At 47.8% G+C, this 18916-nt stretch overlaps 1 protein-coding gene across 2 annotated transcripts in view; it reads right to left on the bottom strand.

The window, feature by feature from the left end:
• Positions 1-689: 689 nt before the first annotated feature.
• The window catches only part of LOC119451033 (uncharacterized), a 28257-nt gene continuing 10030 nt past the window's right edge, over positions 690-18916 (bottom strand). For both annotated transcript variants that reach the window (XM_037714463.2, XM_037714464.2), the window contains exons 2-3: positions 17886-17998; positions 690-978 (exon numbers count right to left, since the gene is read on the bottom strand). In XM_037714463.2, coding sequence (XP_037570391.1) covers positions 878-978; positions 17886-17998 — 214 coding nt within the window. In that variant the 3' untranslated portion in view covers positions 690-877. The remainder of the gene's footprint in view (positions 979-17885; positions 17999-18916) is intronic.

Raw genomic sequence — 18916 nt, 5'->3', positions numbered from 1 at the left:
CATTTCAACCTACGAATTATAGCCGGTCAGTTCGCAAGGCGTATTCCCTTGAAACGAATTCTCAGGACCGTACCAGTTTCAAATGCCCGACGTGTTCTTTTTAAGACGCTCGTTATTAAAGAGCTCTGCGCCCACCTTCCTGGCGTATCAAACACTCAGTGGACGTTTTCGGACATGAACGTTCACTTTGCGAGGCCGTGAACTGAACGAATGCCACACGCATGGGACACGGCGTGCCGAACCGTCACGCTCGTCAACATGGACAAGTCCGTCGCGTGTGTGCGAGGGGAGTATGCGCGGAATGTGCAAAACCAGCTCATCCCCGCTGCGGTAGTCCAACCCCGCTGCTTTGTGTGGTTTGTGTCCTAACAAGGCTCTCTGCAGTGGGAGCACTGAAGAAGGCGAATGCCCGGATAGTAGAGGGTACAAGAAAGCCAGCAAGCCGCCACGTGTCGAACACTTTCTTTGCGCTCGCGTGCAGGAGCATGCACGCTGAACGTTTCTTGTATTTTTTTTTTTTTTTGTAGCACACCGCTCACCCGTAACGATGTATTAAGCTTGTTATTTGTTTTTACGCCACCTCGTCTTCCCTGCCTCTCCGATGGTCAACCTGGTTCGAGCTCCAAGCAGACACTGTTGAAGGTTCACCACACCCCGGCCCCGTAACAGGACCAAGAGCTACAAAGACATCGAGCCACATAATCTTTATTCCACGGGGCGCAGCGTGACGAATCGCGAGAGGAGGAACGCGACGAGACAGGTGGCCAGCACGAAGCAGGCGGCGAATATGTAGAAGGTCTCCTCGTCGAAGAGGTCCCGGAACGCGGGCACCTGGCTGTACGCGCGCAGGAACAGCTCCGCCTGGGGCGTCAACTTGTCACTGTCCGGCTTGGCCATGGCCCGCCAGACGGCCCACCGCCTGCAGCACTTCCAGGCAGCTCAGGTGGCCGCACCGAACCACCGCTCGACGACCGTCCACTGCAGACATTCGATTGCTGAAAGCTCGCAATAACAACGCTAAAGCGCAGGTTTAAATTATTCACCATTTCCCGCGCCCGCTCGCGCCTTTCGGCACCTGACATATTGCATGTCGAAACTATCAAATGGTTATTTTTACTATTTATTTACAAAATATTGCAGGCCCAAGTTAGGGCCCATGCGGGAAGGGTGACAGTCAATCATCACAGATCATAGAGATAGGAAACAATTATATATAACGTGAGTCATTCGGACCGTCTCTATGACGAAGGACACAAGTTCACGAACACGAAAAAAAAAAGCGACAGAAAAAGTACCCCGAATTCTTGTCTCGCAATCGAAAAGGGTCAAAGAAAGACCGGAGACAAGCAATGAAAGATACGAGCCTACATGTGCTCCGATGCAATGTGCCTGGCGAGGTCACGTATGTCAGCTTGCCGCCCAAGCAGGTTTTAGTTTATTTTTAATGATGCAATAGCAATTATATGGTCGCACCTGCAGATTTCTGCTGTCGCCTAGAGGCTCCGTATAAATTCCAAGGGCGATAAAGACGGCGCCGCGCGCCGTATGTGCGAGTGAAAGTGTGAGACGGTTAGCCGGCAATCGCGGCTCGCGCACGCAAGGGCGGGAAGCGGGAAAGAGCGCCACCCGCGCGCGCGGCTGTATCTTGAAAGCCATCTGCGGTGGGGGCAGAATGGAGCATTGCACGGGCCCGGGTCGGGCTGGGCCGTCCGAAGCGTTTGTCGGCAGGCTCAGGGCCGGGCCTGACTCGGACCAGTTCATTAAAGGGCCCAAGTAGGCCTTCGAGCACACGCGAACGTTACGCATTGCTGGTTCAATGCATTCTGTGCCAAGCTGAAGTGACATGTGCAAGAAAGATGACTGTATATCTTATCAATGAAAATAGGAAAACAGATCAAGTTCTCATTTTTAACAGAGCTGTTTCAGCCGGGCGTAATGTGTCTGCTGAATCCAAAAATGTGGGCCGATCCTGGCAGCAGTGCAGAAAGGGTCGCAAGTGCAATGGCACATACACCTGTGAACTAGCGAAGCTGAGCCTGGATACGTCTAGTAAGCATGGTTGGGACTACTTAAGCTTAGTCAGTCATCGATAGGCAATTGATAGCCAATCAATCATCATCATCAGCCTATATTTATGTCCGCTGCAGGACGAAGGCCTCTCCCTGTGATCCCCAGCATTTCCGGAATTTATTGATTATTGATGGATTATCAACTAGCTATTTATTGGCTCCAGGGGTAATTGGATCCAATCAATAGCTAGTCGATAATCGATAAATAATCAATAAATTCCGGAAAATGCTGGGGATGACTTGGTAGTGCTTAGCCTAGCCCAAATACATGGCCTATACCTTGCGATAGACAATCGATAGCCAATCAATAGCTAATCTATAATCGACCAATAATCAATAAATCCCAGGAAATGCTGGGGGTGACTTGGTAGTGCTTAGCCTGGCCCAAAAGCCAGGACTAACTAGATGCCCATCAGCTCCGCTGTCTTTTTAGCATTGCGCCGCCAGTGCAAGCTAGAGCACTACACGGGCCAATTTTTTCAGCCCGGGCCCGGCCCGGGCCCGTTTTTACGTTGGGCTGCCCGCCCGAATGTTTTATGGCGAGACCCGGGCCCGGCCCGGGCCCGGAAATAATTTGCGTTACCCGCCCGGCCCGGCCCGCCACCCCTTTACCTTAGGCCCGAGCCCGGCCAGGCCCGACTCAAACCGGCCCGAGACCGAAGACCACCGAGCGGCATTTAAAAAAAAATAATAAAGAGAATGAAAGGAATTTATTCTTAAGGCAATAAATACATGTCATATGCAGTTATGAACGCCATTTGAGCGGTCTGAACGCAAATACCACCGCGCAAAGTAGTTGGAATGACCCTGCCGAGCAGTATCGCCAGCAGTTTCCAACGGCGCGTTCTTGATGCGGCCCAATACACTTCTATCGCAGCGCTGCCACAGTATTTTTGCGCGTCGGGCGCCTCACTGCAAAGCATGCGCCGCCCCAGCCACTCGTCCCACCTCAACCGTATTCTAGTACACTCTAGCCGAAGCGCAGCTACGACCGGTCTTGAGCGCAGCGCACGGATGGAGTAAATGGAGAAAGAAAGCTTCTCGTTCCTCCATGGTGCAGCGTAATGTGCTGCTGTAAAGCGGGCAGTTGAGAACATGCGTGCAATCATGGATGGACGCAGTGCCATATTTCAGCCGCGTGACGAATTATCTTATCTTACCAGTCATCGTTTTACCAATTCGCCTTTGAAGAATCTGGAAGTGGCGAACGCGCTTGCACCGCGCTGAAAACATTAATTACATTTATTTAGGTAAGCAATACAAGGGCGTCCTTTGGTTTGAGGCGACTTCGGTCTTTCTGGAATTTTACATTCTGTTCAAACAGCGCAAAATACGACGGAAGAAGAAATGGCAAATACACAGGAGTTGCACTGCTAGCTTCCAGCTGCGCCGGGGCAGCATATTTTTCAGATTCGAGACGCGCGAGGATAACTCGCTGCACGTTACATGCACACCACTAGAAAGTCCGAGCCCAGCCCGGGCTCGGGTCAAAAACTACATGCCGTGTCCGAGCCCGGCCCGAGCCCGCGAAAGAACTGCCCTACCCGGCCCGACTCGGGCTTTCGGGTAAGCCCAAGCCCGTGCAGTGCTTTAGTGCAAGCTACGCTTTTTTTTTTTTTTTCCACAAAAACGAACACTGTTTTCCGCGTAAGGAAAAATAAATTACACAAAGAACCACTTCTCAAACCATTTCCATGTTACCACTTTCGCGACTGCACTATTACTAGTTTCTATACTATTGCATTATTTTAGCGTTAAGGCAAGGGGTGTCTTGTGCGTTTATTTGATGTTGTATACTTGTGAATTTGCCTGCTTATATATACATAGAAAAAAGCCACGAAAACACGTCTGAAGCCCCAAGCACGCAGATCAGACAAATCCATATATTTTCGCGCAGAACGTATGCCGCGGCCGACCTTGAGGAATCCCGAAACGGGTTTGACCGAGTGTGTGCACGTGTAGCGCGGTCGCTCCACGCGCGGCTGTATAGGGAGGGGGGGGGGGGGGGGGGTTCATTAGGCATGGCCAAATTTCTTGTTCACGGTCTATTGTCGCGGCCATGTCTGAGTGGTCGCGAAAACTCTGGCCCCTATTGGAGCACGACGGCTTGCCTGATTGGCTTGAATAGGCGATCGGTGCAGAAGCCTGCGTCTCGGGTCCGCGGGCCCCTTGAATGCTGTATAAACACATTTAAGGAAGAGGTTTTGAGTCATTTTGGAGTGAGCAAGGACACAGCAGCCCACGGCGCCACTTCACCACTGGAGACCAGGCCGATCAGGCAGGCCGTCGACGATCAGTATGGCATCGTTTCATGTATAAGATGTGTATGTACAGTTTTAAGGTGCCAAATGCCAAGTTAAATAAATCTAGTTTCTTCAAATATTACTTCGCGTTGTCATCGTACCTGCCGATCTGCACCTGCCACTGCCAGAGCTCATCCCCCTTCATCGTCGTCTCCCTGGTGAGCTGATGCGTCCGAAAACTAACTGCTGCGTCACTTCGCTACAAAGTGGTGGAGGTTGCTGGGTAGCGAAGTCCACGCTCTAATATCATGGGCCGTGGTAACAAACCTCAGGAACCTACCTCTGATAGCTCTACTATAACCGAAGCCCCTACTTTTATCGCTACCATGTCCGCCCCTCAAGCTAAATCTTTCGTCGGACCGCCAGCCTTTAGAGGCACGCCAGAAGAATCAATTGCCAAGTGGCTGCTTTGCTACGAAAGCGTAGCCTCACTGAACAACTGGGATCAAGCGACAAAAGTTAAATTTTTGTATCTGGCATTGGACGGCGACGCAAAAAAAGTGGCACACCACTCAAATTTTAACGGGCGCCCCTAATTCATGGGAACAGTGGGCGACTCTCCTAAAAACATTGTTTACGAGTCGTCACTCAGTTGAGGTCGCCCATTTGCGACTGCAAAACAGGACCCAGCTGCCATCAGAGTCCCCCGAGCAATATTACTATGACGTTGTGCAGCTGTGCGCTAGAGTTAACCCGTCCATGACTGAAGAGGATCGGTTGCGGCACCTCAGGTGCGGTCTGCGCCCGGACGTGCAGGAGAAAATAGTCATCGCCAACCTGGACAGTTGCTCTGCATTTCTCCAAATTTTGCAGCGCATTAATCAGGCAGCTTTGATGGCGCATGCCTACCAGCCACAACTGATTGGAACCCATTTCTCTGCCGGTCCGCAACCATGTTTCCCATACGCCTCGACGCCTCCCGTTGGAGTGACACCCGCTGTAGCAGCCGCCTCCAACCTGTTTCGCTACTTGCGCTGCAGCGGAGCGTCATTTCCCGCGAGAGGCCACAGACCGCGACAGGGACCTAAAGGTGATCGTGGATTCCATAGCCTCGTTATCCGACCTCCTGAAGGCTATTGAAGATGTACGTCGCCCTCCTGTGCCTTGGCCAGCGAGAAATTCCCGTGCCGACGACGGGTGTCCACGATGCCAGCTGTGCCACCGCATCGGCCACGTCACGCCCCAGTGCTGGACGCGATTTCCAGATGACAGAAATCAACAGAGAGAGCCCAACGATAATCAAGGTGGGCGTCCTAACCCTTCGGGAAACGAGAACGGCCGGGTGTAGGGGACCAGCCCGGCTGACCCCCCGTGTGCACTATGTCAGAAAGTCCGCCCCTCGCATTGCCTGTCCGAGCAAAGGGGACCGACCCAAAGTTATGGCAGCGCTCTAGCTACGAGCATGGAAACCCCGCCACCCTTGCCCACTTTCCGCATGATTCCGCACCAGTAAGCGAAGAAAACCTGTTACCGTTGCTCGTGCTGGATCATGTGGAGGTTGGAAAAAAGCAGAGAGAAGATTCATGGACGAGGGGAGTGTTACAGCACCTAGAGCAGCTGAGTGCGCCCGTTGTCAGAAAAACGAAAAGAACGGCACGGAGCTTTCGGTTAGTCGATGGTGTTTTGCGCAGAAGGGCGAATGGCTTTCATGAAAGTCGCACGGCACTCGTTGTCCCATGGTGTTTGAGGCCGGAAGTTTTACGGCACTGTCATGTCGACACTACGGCGGGCCACCTCGACTTCGGGCGCACATGGGGGAAAGTTCGGCGCTGCTATTTCTGGCAAAGGATGTTCTCGCATGTCAGCAAGTATGTTCTATCCTGCTCTGACTGCCAGAACCAAAAGCTTGCACCCAGAAAGCCGGCCAGTGTTGACCCCTTTGTGGCCTCCAAGAATGAACCGATGCTGCAGGTAGATAGAGGACAAGGCGCACTACGCCGAATGGAAGACGCCAGAAAAGAATCCCACGAACTGCAGCCTCATAAAAAGCTAATGGGCGAAACCAGGAAAAAACGCTGCGTTGTGAATGTTGCGTGGTTAAAACCTTCCTACATCCGAAAGTGCTCCGATGATGACGGTGCAGATGACGAGTCTGTTGGCGAACGTCGTAAGAAAAAGAAAATATGTGATCTTCGATGTGCTGTGCGAAAGTGCCGGTCGCGTGCTGACCGGAGACTTGCCTCGTGTGATCGTGTAGGTGAGCGTGTGTGTGAGGCAGAGAACGACAGAGTGCGCGTAGTTGAAAGCTTGGACGCTGTGACTGAACTTTACGCCGACTGGACGACATTCAGTGCTTACGACAGGGATACTGATGTATACTACAGCGCAAGTGAATGAACTTTAGTGATACTTTTGTTTCGCAATTGTTCCGGTTTTTCCCATTTTGTTAAAACGCGCTTGTTCATTTGTGTTTTTATTCTTTCCAATTCTCTTACACGAACCCATCATGTATGTGTTTAATTTCTAGTCATAATTTTCTTTTCACGTTCGAAGTACTCTGTAAAAACGAGTGGGACACTTTTTCGTAGGGATAAGGTGTCGCGAAAAACGTATGCCACGGCCAACCTTGAGGAATCCCGAAACGGGTTTGAACGAGTGTGTGCACGTGTAGCGCGGTCGCTCCACGCGCGGCTGTATCGAGGTGGGGGGGGGGGGGGGGAGGTTTGTTAGGCATGGCCAAATTTCTTGTGCACGGTCTATTGTCGCGGCCATGTCTGCGTGGTCGTGAAAACTATGGTCCCTATTGGAGCACAACGGCTTGCCTAATTGGCTTGAATAGGCGATTGGTGCAGAAGCCTGCGTCTCCCACGGGCCCCTTGAATGCTGTAGAAACACATTTAAGGAAGAGGTTTTGAGTCATTTTGGAGTGAGCAAGGACACAGCAGCCCGGGCACACGCAACACACGTGGCTGAGCTGATCGTTCCCGTGAGGGGCTCGGACCCTCGCGGTGGTCTAGGTGACTCCCGGTGGAGCACCGCGAGACGGAGACCACAATATATATATATTAATTTTAAAAATATAAATACAAAAATAAAGTAAAATAAAAATCTAGTAGCAGCCTTATTTCTGTTTGGTTTCACACGCAAAGTGCCACAGTGACACTAATGTGCGCCGGACATTAGTCTGAGCAGCCAGCCTAATCCAGACTGTGGGCGGCGTGCTATCTGTACCATTTTCCTGTCTCTTCGAGGCCGGGGCATTGCCACAGTAAGTGGTGCAGACTGGGGCGTGCTCCCACGTTGCATGTCCTACAACAAACAAAGGAAGTTGCTTCATCTGTGGAAGCACACCCTCCTCAGTGCTGTTTCTGACATTCCATGTTGCCCTCGAGGTGGTTCTCCACCAGGCCAGTACAACCTTCGTGAGGGCTGCTGCCATCCTGACTTTGTAGACCTGAGTGCCGCAAGAAAATCCCTTGAGGAGAGGGTGTATGTTGTGTGGCACTCTAGCCCGAAGCTCAACTTGCCCTGCTCTCGTAGATCTTCCAGTCCCATGAACTTCGCTGTGATAGGGACATAGGCCACGCCATTGCTGACATTGCCCGTGTGCCAAGACCCAACTCCATGAACACCTCAGCCTGTGAGACATGAAGATCGCACACAGTTTCTTTTATACGGCACTCCCAAGTACCAGCACGAGGGGGTCTTAAAAGCAATTTTAAGCACATTGCCAGGTCCGACGAGGCGGTGTAGCCAAAAGCTAGAGAAGTTGTAGCCCAAATGTAGCCAAACACAAAAAGTGCAAAAAATTTCGTAGCCAAATATAGCCATTTTTATTTGCAGTGTTACTTGTGATACGTTTTCCCATTCGACTACGGCAATCCCTTTTGCACAACCCGTCGTAACAAAATGCCCGTGCCGCCGTGACGGTCAGCCCATGACATCAACAACAGCGACATCATGCTTGCAGAAAACACTTTTTGGTTGGCCCCAGAAGCTCTTAAGTTATAGCAAATCGCTGCAGAGGGCGAAATCAGTGCTTTTATTTTATTACAGATAGTACTAACGTATTATCTTTAGTTATTTACAGTGATATTAACTACGAACTCTGCTTTCTAGCGGTCGTGAACGCAAAATAATGTTTAGCATCATCGATCTCTCATGTGATCTCTGCCTATGGCGTAGAAGTTCAGATGTCCAGCGATCTGCGACATGCTCACGGCTTCTTTTTTTATGAGCTAAAACAAGTCTTTCACGCTATGATATTCGTGAAATTTGTCTCATCGTCCTATCTTGTTTTCTCGTTTTTTTTTGTTTGTTTTTTTTTCAATTAGCTTGGCCAGAGTTAGCTGGTATGCTTAATGTCCATTTGCATCAACCTGGCCGCCATCTTAGGTCTCTAGCACAGCAATAACATGCATTAAAATAGAGTGTCAGATAACAGATGCCACTCGCTGCCTGAATCAGTGTAAGCGAAGCTTTAAAAGATTACTGCGCAAAACGGCACACCAGTGTAAGAAGCGCGCAGTTGTTTTCGGCAATGAGCACGTCCCGAACGTTACTCGCTCGAAATGGTAAAAGGCGCGACGGCGCACGAAGAGCAAAGATGAACAACAAATTGATAACAGTGGTTATGCTGTGAAAACCGGTTACTGTCAAAAAGCAAACCATGTTGATGTGCTAATAAAGTTTTCGAATAGGGGCCCCCAAAGAGCTTTGCGGGTGTTAGCGTTGGGGCATGCAGGAGTGAAAAGTTTTAGAAAAGGCGTTTTGCATTTGTGGATAGTGTGTTGCGCTTGCAGCGTCACTACAGCGTCAAAGAAAAGCTGTACCAGATAGATATACCATTTGATGATAGAAGAGTGATTTAGATTTTCGTGTTTTCACGTTTAATTACAATTTAGAACTTACTCTATTAGCAGCAAGCAACTTGTTACGCTTAGTTTTGAGTAACCAACTTTAGGTACCTTCACCCAGCCAAGTCAATCCGTGTTAGGCCTACAAGCCATGAAATTGACAATTGAATTCGGAATCAGTGGCGTCTAATGAATCAATCTTCATTGCACACGTTGAGAGAAAGCGATAACTGCAATCACTTCTCCTAGCTTACGAACTTCCCGCGTTACCGCGAATCGAGCCCAGTATGGTGCTAGGGTAGAGCCGTCACTTCGATGGGCGCCGTCATGTTTGTTGACGCAAGCTTTTGGGGCAGCTTTTGGGGCAGCTTTTGGGCCTCCCACTAAATCGATGAAATAGCATGCCCGACGCAAAACCCGAACACAGTTTGCGTCTTGCGCAAGCACAGTGGCTTTGACGATCTTTCTTTGGGGCCCCAAAACGTTTGAGGTGGGGTTTTACGCGCCAAAACCATGATATGATGGGGAGGCATGACACAGTGGGGGACTCCGGATTAATTTTGGCCACCTCGGGTTCTTTAACGTACACCTAAATCGTACACGGTTGTTCCTGCACTTCGCCTTGATCAAAATGCGGCCGCCGTGGCCGGGAATCAAACCCGCGTCCTCGACCCAGCAGCGCGACACCGCACAAGCTAAGCTAACACGGTGGGTGAAGTTCATGTGACATGGTGCACTGATGTCATCGTGGCAAACATGCTTCGATGTTAGCAGAATGAGTGTCTGCATCCATGACGTTACGGGCAAACCATCTAGAAGTAAAAGCACCAGAACCCACCTTTGGCTCGGGGGTCTTGCTCCCATTCTTTTTTATACGTTCTCGCATACTTGGCCCACTTCCCCATGTTTGGATACTCCTCTCTGTGGAGGATCCCATCTTACGTTCAACCTATCGAAATGAATCTCGAATGTAAGCACGAACAAGAATTCATCTAGCAGGAGAAGGAAAATAGCAGTAATGCTTCGCGCGAGAAACGTGGGGTAGGTCGAAAGCTGTGCCCGGCGCGATACTTCACCCAGAAGACATGGCTATGAACACACTGGAGCGTGTCATCCACCTGTGCTTCCCTTCTTTCATCTCGGCGCCATGATCGCCCGACTGCCCCGTCCCCTATGTTATTGCTCTTCCTTCCTGAGCATAGCCATGTTAGTACAGTGTACTGTGAAAAACCCACTACTCCCAGGTTCATCCCAATGCCCGGGGATCGGGTGCATAACGGTCAAGCGGGGTGTTAGTTCAAGTGCATCAAAGATCAAAGCCACCTGCTTAGACAACGGCGCAGAGAGAGAAGGGAAGGGGGGGGGGGGGTCATACGCGCACGCACACAAGCACAGCCACGCCGCCGGCTCAGCCAGCTAAAACATAGCCATCGAGATTTGCTTCTACCCGATCAGAGCCACCTCTGGAGCGTGGATCAGGGCGCCACTTATAGCCCAAACAAAGCCAAGTCACAGATTTTCAGTAGCCCAAATATAGCCACATAGCCAACTCATCCAAGTCGACACCAAAAATGTTTTCCTGTAGCCCAATTTGGCTATATATAGCCAAACCTGACAACACTGATTTCAAGGCCTCCAACGAGTCATAAAAATTATTATTGTCCGGCCATTATATGCACTATCATTGTTCGTCTCCTTCAGTCCATGCAAGGCGAATAGGATGGCGTGAAGTTCTATCACCTTAACTGGAGGCTCTTCTTGGTGTCGAAACACCGCAGCCTCACTGAAGTTGCCACTCGAGAATTCCACTACTGAAAGTTGGGACACAAAGTCCCATGCGGGGCTGGTGAATACAGTGTCCTTTGTATCGTTTGCTCTTCTGGCAATCACCACTTTGTGAGATGGGTGGTTGTCCTTGCAGCGGTGGCAGGTCACCGGTTTGACAACTTGCTACTGCACATCGTCCCATGGGGCGACTCTTGGTGATAAGTCATGTGCCATCTGTTTTGCCAGTCTGTTCCTCTTTAAGTTGGAGGAGGACTTATCCTGCACGGGTGGAACAACAGCACCGCTTGTGTCCGGCCATTTGGTCCACTATGATGTCTCACAGCCGTGGAAGCCCCGAATAGCAGGAAGCTCCTCAATTCTGGTGTGGCGAAGACGCTCTGCCACTTCTCGTAAACCTTCCCAGTGGAGACTATCGAGCTTTTCTTCTTGTGCCTTAGTGAGGAAGCAAGTTGCCCCATAGCAAGCATAGACGTGAGGACGGCTGTGACCAGTGCTTGTGTACGTGCCTCACCATTATGGGCGATCCTCCGTATGAGCCGTATCAAATGCAGGATTTGCTTCCACCTCGCCTCAAGTTGCTTCAGCCAAATGGCCGCACCTCCTTTCTCGCAGATTGGGATGCTCAGAATCTTCACAAAGCTTTCTGCTGCTCTGCAGGTGGACCTTGTACCACTCCTTAAGGAGTGCCTCCGGTAAGAATGTGCTGAGTCTTCACCGGGGAGACGGTTGCATTTTGTTGGTTTTCCGGTAGTTAGCAAACACATCCAAGGCCTCCTGCATGGCCTGGCTGTATGCACAGTGTTATATCGTCGGCATATATGGTACACCTGACACTGGGAATCTGCCGCTGGCAGACGGTCAACCCTCTCATGAAGAGATTGAAGAGGACTGGTGACAGAATAGCGCCCTGCCTGCCCACCTTGTTGGTTAAAGACATTGCTTGTAGGTTGCAGCATCTGATTTCAAATGTAAGGCTCTGTAAGAACAACTTCACAATGCTGACCACCCGCTGACATGGGTTTGCTTCTTTAAGGGCAGCTATGACTGCTTCGTGCGTCACTATGTCAAATGTTGAATGTCCACTAGAATGCCTCGAGTTCACTCCTAGCCTTGCCGTGTGAGGGTGACGCTGTCTGTGTGAGGTACAAACTGTCTGTAGTGCACAGACCAGGGCGAAAACTAGTCTGGTCTGGATCAAAGTGTGGCTCGTTCCCAACCTCCTTCAAGTGATGGTCGAGTCTGGTGAGAACAAGCTGTTCGAGTGGCTTGCAAATTGTGTATGTCAGCGATACTGGCTTCAGGTTGCTGATCGTATTGGCTGGTTTCCCAGGCTTAGACAACACTGAGCGTTTCCAGTGAGTTGGGACCTCTCCCGAGAGCCATGACACATTTACTTCTTGAAGTAGTTGTCATTTTTTAATCCTCGTCCAGGTTTGGAGCATTTTCCATGTGATACCGTATTTTCCTGGAGCACTCCTCAGATCAACTGAGTAAAGTGCAACCAGCAGTTCAGTGAGTTGATGCCTGTCTCAAATACACCTCAGATCTGGTGCAGATACTGAGATCTGGGTCCGTCGGTGGCTGGGGAAAGATTGTTTGAGTGCCTTTCTGTACAAATCCGTTGGCCGAGTACCCAGTTCCCAGCATGACATTGCTGGTTGCGTTGGTCAACTTTCGTTTGCCTGCCATGGCCCTGTTATCATGGTTGCGCATGGCACCGACACCCTTACTCCGAGGAGTGCGCCTTTTTTAACAAAACGTTGTTTTATGCATTGAAGCACAAAAGTAACTGGAACACCAATGCATTTCTCCACAAAGTTTGGGAATTAATATCTCGAAACTGGTATCATCCTGAGAATTCGTTCCAAGTGGATCCGCGTTGCGAACTCCACGGCTAGAATTTGTAAATTGTAATATGGGCCATAGGATAATTAGTTTAAAATTCAATTAGTGAATTTTTGTTAGTCAATTATGCATAAAAATTTTTTTGCAAGTAATGTCTGCCTTTTCGAGTAGACCAGCTCATGAACTAGAATTATGCTATCTGCCAAAGGCAACTTTTAAAAAATTTTGAGTCTTCGCTGAAACACCCTGTATAGGCAGAGAAGCATGAGTGAAACGACGGTGTTAAATTTGCAGATAAGAGATTTCCTTGTCTAATAAATGGAAATGGTGAACTGATGCATGAAGGACCACGTTGGATAATGGCAAATGCCTCGATAGTTTCACACGTGCACTGATCAGCATGCTTTTGGATGACGTTGACTAAAATGGGGCATGCATTCACATGACCTGCAATGCAGAGCAAGACTGCAACTATATTTTTGTTTTATGTTGTTGGCGTGCTCCCGGAGGCGATCATTGAGGCAACGTCCCGTTTGTCCTACATATGAGCGGCCACAGCTCAAGGGTACGTTATAAACGACTCCAATGATGCAGCTGGTGAAGGATGCCTGATGCTTCCTGTCGCTACCTTTTTTGGAGGGTTATCTCGGTTGAACCTTCTGCATAAGGCGTTCAGCTTGCCTGGGGCTGAAAAAACAACTGAAACAACTGTCCTGCCGGCGACCTTCTTCAATCTATGGGACACCCCGTGCACATGGGGAATGACAGCCATTTTCAAAGTATTGATCTTGGTTTTGCGGGGCTTCCTTCTTTGGTGTATTTCCACTAACATTTCGTCCGCTAGCTGTATCAGGAAGACACTCAGAAAACCAGCCCACAAAAGCCGCTCTACCTGGCCTTCAAAGGCCATTTCAATCTCGTGTATACACTATCTTTGCAGCGTATTACGGAAGGTGGCTTCTGCGATTCTTCTCTTCACTAACCTTGAGTGTGCCAACGATTTACATGTGTTTAATTGGGTGTCATATTTACATGACGGTGTGATGTGAAACAAGTCTTTATGTAGTACAAAACACGTGTGAGAGACAAACTCTCCGCAGTGAAACATTATGCAGTAGTGCGGAAGAATATACAGTGGTGCCACTGATGAATTGAGATTTGGAGCAATTTTTGGAGCAGCAAAATGTTAATTTTGAAGCTGTTTGAAGCACCCAAATACACATTTCGGAGCACTTTGGAGCAAATGCCAACTGCTAGACACATCTTAGGCTATTTTGAACACTTAAAATTGGCAAGCGGAAGTATTCCAGAAAGCATTTACTTCCTGTAAAACAATGTTGCTCTGCCTCTAAATACAAAAAAAAGGGAAACCTAGACTTGCGTATCCCTTTAATTTAAGTGGAGACAGCAAGCATGTGCTCAAAAAAGTGTTCAAAGGCATGTTTCTCAGATCAGATGTACAACAGCGCTCAAATTCAGTGTCCGTGACAGAACATCTTGCGAGACGCCTGAGCCGGCTTACAGCTATGACGTCAACATACCGAAAACGTGGACTTGGACATCGCAAGATACTGCAGAACTTGGGGCGTTTCTTGTATTTTTCAAAGAATGAGAACAAGCTTTAAAAAGAAAAAATGCGGATGTGGGTTCGTAAGCAAAAGTACTGCTGAAGGTATGAGTCTTGCCATATGCAGCACATTCTCACTTTTGCAGCATCTCACATCTTCAGTGGGGTTCAAATACCTCTTGACGTCAAGACTAAGTCAGGACAAGCTCGAAAACTGGTTTCGCATAATAAGGCAACATTCAGGTACTAATGACCACCCGGGCCCAGGGCCATTTCTTATAATAGAATTTATTGTCCATGTTTTTACAATCTTGCGCAATTCCCAAAATCTGGACACTGCCCGGCTCAGGTTTTCAATGCTCTGCTCGACACTTTGTAACAAAAGCAGGCACAAACAAAAGTGTTGTCTTTGGCATATGAGACATTGTTGAGGACATACAAGAAGTTTTCATAGTGCTGGCTCTGCCATTCATTCTGCCTTAACCCCTTAAGTGTTACTTTTTCTTTAATTTCCTGACCAAAAGTGCCTATTTTTTATTGCTGATTTCAAATCATATTGTGCTTTCTACTCGATGTTAAAAAAATATTTGCACCACATACCAAGTCAAATCAGCTTTGCAGCCACATTGTGATTGGTTTCATCGACCGCTAGCGTAATCAGTACACCATCGAGAAACTACTGTATGTACTCCAGACGGTCATCTGGCGATATCAAATTGAAAGTCTTGCCTGGAACGGCCAAAAATGGAAACCGAGGAGGCTTCACGCCTCGAATGTCGACATCAATCTGCACCCACTGACGAGTACTCGCAATGTTTGCTTCAGAGATGTTCTCATCCCCACCAGAAAAGCTGCTCAATTCAGTGTCATCGCTGTCTTCTGAACTTCCGGACACAAGATAAATATTAAGATCCGAATCATCTTTATTGGATGAAGATGGCAAAGATGAAAAGCTTCTTTTTCGGATTGACGGGCCAGCTATGCATGTGTCGCCGCCACTGGATGCCATGTTTTCAAAAAAAACAAAAAAAAAAACAGCGCTGTTGCTGCAGAAGAAATCGTCAAGTAAGTGCTTCCATCTGCTGGGTGACGGCGATCTAAGCCATAGACGAGCGCTTCTCATCCTGAACACTTTAGAGGAGAACCTATTCTGGTAGGACGAAGCGACACTTTGGCGACACTTTGGCTAGGACGAGTTCTGCTCGTCCGACACACTTAAGGGGTTAAGCAAGGACCACAGAAGAAAAAAGTGATCGCAGTCTGGTTTTTAACATGGCTGGCTATGCAGCTAGAAAGTTTAACTCTTTCCCTACCACTACCACTCACGGACACACAGCACTATCGGACGTCAAGGAGGAGAACTATATCTTTGTTTTCTAAGCAGTTCGCATTTTTCCTACCAGGTGGTAATTTTTGAACACGTTCCAAAGTTTCGTGATCGTCAAAGTAGAAAGCAAAAATCAAAGCCTTAAAGCAAAGCCTCAAACAGTAGCGTGCACGCTTTGGCAGATCGTAGATCTTGCGATTCCGCTGCATTTATGGCTGATTTCATCGATGAATCGAGCAGCAGCGAGTCTGAGGATGTTGCTTTCTTTTTCATCGAACTGACTCTGAAAGCGACGAAGCAAACTAGCCCGAAACATCGGCAGCCGCAGCCTGGCACGCCCAACTGTAGTGCTTGTAGTTAGTTTTGTAGTGGAATACCTGTTCAATGAAATATTCTGATTTTTTCAGAGATAGTGCCTATTAGATGGCAATACATTTTATATATCTCATAATTCTTGTTACTTTTTTTCTTAGTAGATACAAGCGTGTCTTTACAAACTTTGTTCCCACAATCTTGAGTCTGGCAATTATTTTTTTTTTATGACATACATCTCGTTAAAAAATCTTGTGTGAAAAGTGCATTCATTCTGCTTTTTGTTTATGTATTATATAAAATATTGAGTGCAGTAGTTCCTTCGGAAAAATAAATTCTGGCATAACCTACAAGAAACAGCCATTTTCCCAATGGTAGGGAAAGAGTTAAGAGAAAAAGTTCTTGTGGCATGTGTGCATCAAAACTAGCCACAATAAAGCAAGACATAGTGTACAGTGAACACAATCAGCTTACTAAGCATTTCGATTGCAGAGGTTTGTTGTATCCTGAGGATGACTTAGTCGCGCTTGTAATGACATTGGAGGAAGCGTTTATTTCCTTTTTCTCTCTACTGAGAAGCTGCAGGCTTTCAGCATACATGATTTTATGTTATTTCTGAGCACTGCAAACTTCAAGTTGGGTGTGAGAACGATTTCAAAGAACTAACAGCAAACATAGTTCAATTTTTTGTGCCGAGACGCTTATATTTTTACACCAAGTTCCTCAACAAAGAGCTGTACAGAGGGAAAAACAGAAGCACCTTAAGCTGAGAAGGTGCCAGTAGGTCGAGACAAGTGCAATTTGCTTTACACATTGAAAAAAGTGCAATTACGGATGACTAAACTCTAAAAGCCCATGTAGTTCTCCATCCTCCATGACTTGTGCCGAATAACAAGTCATAGCGCATTTTGTTTTTTTTTTTTGGTACTGTGTTCTTTATGACTGCATCCTTACAATGCAAACATATATTGACATTAAAAGCTATGCTGGAACTTCATTTCTATGGAGAAATTTAACTGCTAACCACATCTCGAATGTCATTTTCTGGCCAAGTGGTGAACCGAGGTGAAAATGGTGACAAAAAAAATGTTTCTAGAAAATCAGCTGGATGCACCCTCCAGCTTTTTATTTATATCATTATTATTATTATTATCATCATTACTATTACTAATGGCAAAAAGCAGTTGCCGGCTATTTATGCCTCGCGGTAGCAGTACCGCCACAGTAAAGGCACATCGTTACCTTGCTGCACCCTTGCAAAGCACACAATTCATTATGTACGAATGTAGACCGCTCTTGCGAACTTTCCCATGTTTTGGCCCTACAATTAGAATAATTTTCAGCCGAAACAAGAGTACATGTTTGTTTAAATCAAATGCAGCGTCTGACCAAACCATGCCAGGTGCAGCGTGCATTAAAAGCTTATGCTGAGCCACAAAACTGGTATGACCAATACTGCAGCCGGCTGCCATGTTTCATTGCAATTTTGTGCACCTCCTCGCTCCCACCCATCACACTTCTAGCTCACACCTTCTGGAACTGCCCAGCAGTGATTATATTTCTTATACAGCTAAGCTGCACAGCACTTATGATGTTATTCAAAAAAAATTCCAAAAATAGCAACTGCAAGTACTCACACAGCAGAGAGAAAGTGACAGGACAGACGGCACCGCGTACACAGCAGGAGTCGCTGCAGAAGACACCGCACCCCACAATTCTTTGCGAGAATCTGGTTAGACCTTGGTGTTTGTATAACTTGGACCATAACTTCACCAAAGCTCTGCACACATGATCTACACTGCCATGAAAAGTGGCCTACAAATACATGCACCAACCACTAGAGCAACAAAAGTCCCTCAGCTCGGCAGCAGCACTTACAGAATGCGATCTCAATGGTGGGCTCTGATCGATCGCACAACACTTCCGTCTTGAGGGCACACTCAGGGTTGGTCAACCGCACTCGTGATGTACTCACGTGGAAAAGGAAGTCCCTGCAAAGAAACTTTTCCTTAAGACAACATTTTATAAATACACTACACGTGCTGCCAGACAGGTATCATCATCAGTCAATTTTTACATCCACAGCCTCTCCCAGCGATTTCTAATCACCCCTGTAGTGCACTATCCAATTTCAACTTGCACCGCAAATTTCCTAATTTCATCACCCACCCAATTTTCTGCTGTCCTCAACTGCACTTCCCTTCCTTTGACACCCATTTTGTAGCTCTAATGGTCCACCAGTTATGTGCCCTACGTATTACATGGCCTGCCCAGCTCTGTCAATGTCAACCAGAATATCTACTATCCCCATTTCCTCTCTGATTCACACTGCACACTTCCCAGCTCTTTACTTTACATCGCCTAACATTTTTCATTCCATCGCTCTTTGCGCAGTCCTGAACTTGTCCTCAAGCTTCTTTGTTAACCTCCAAGTTTCTGCCCCATATGTTAGCACCGGTAGAATGCAATGATTGTACATTTTTCTTTTCAACGACAGTGGTAAGTTCCCAGTCAGGAATTGGTAATGCCTGCCATATGCACTAAAACCCATTTTTATTCTTCTGCAAATTTCCTTCTCATAATCAGCGTCCCCTGTGAGTAATTGACCTAGATAAACGTACTCCTGCACAAGCTCTGTAGGCTGACTGGCAATCATGGATTTTTGTTCCCTTGCCAGGCTATTGAACATTATCTTTGTCTTCTGCATACTAACCTTTGAGCCCACTCTTACACTTTCTCAGACAGGTATACTGCCTTCAAAAGCCCCTCACGGCAGTGGCAGGCCTGTTTCCTGTACTAGTGTTGAAAACAAAGTGGTATAAGGTATCACTTCAAGCTGGGGCTATACTCGTCTGCAACATATAGGTCACCGTTAGGAACAAGGTTGGTTCATGAAAAAATGTAGTGGC

This window comes from Dermacentor silvarum, chromosome 4 (assembly GCF_013339745.2).
Source record: "Dermacentor silvarum isolate Dsil-2018 chromosome 4, BIME_Dsil_1.4, whole genome shotgun sequence".
NCBI lineage: Eukaryota > Metazoa > Arthropoda > Arachnida > Ixodida > Ixodidae > Dermacentor > Dermacentor silvarum.
The sequence above is the reverse complement of the archived record's forward strand: the minus strand, read 5'-3'. Positions and strand labels throughout refer to the sequence as shown.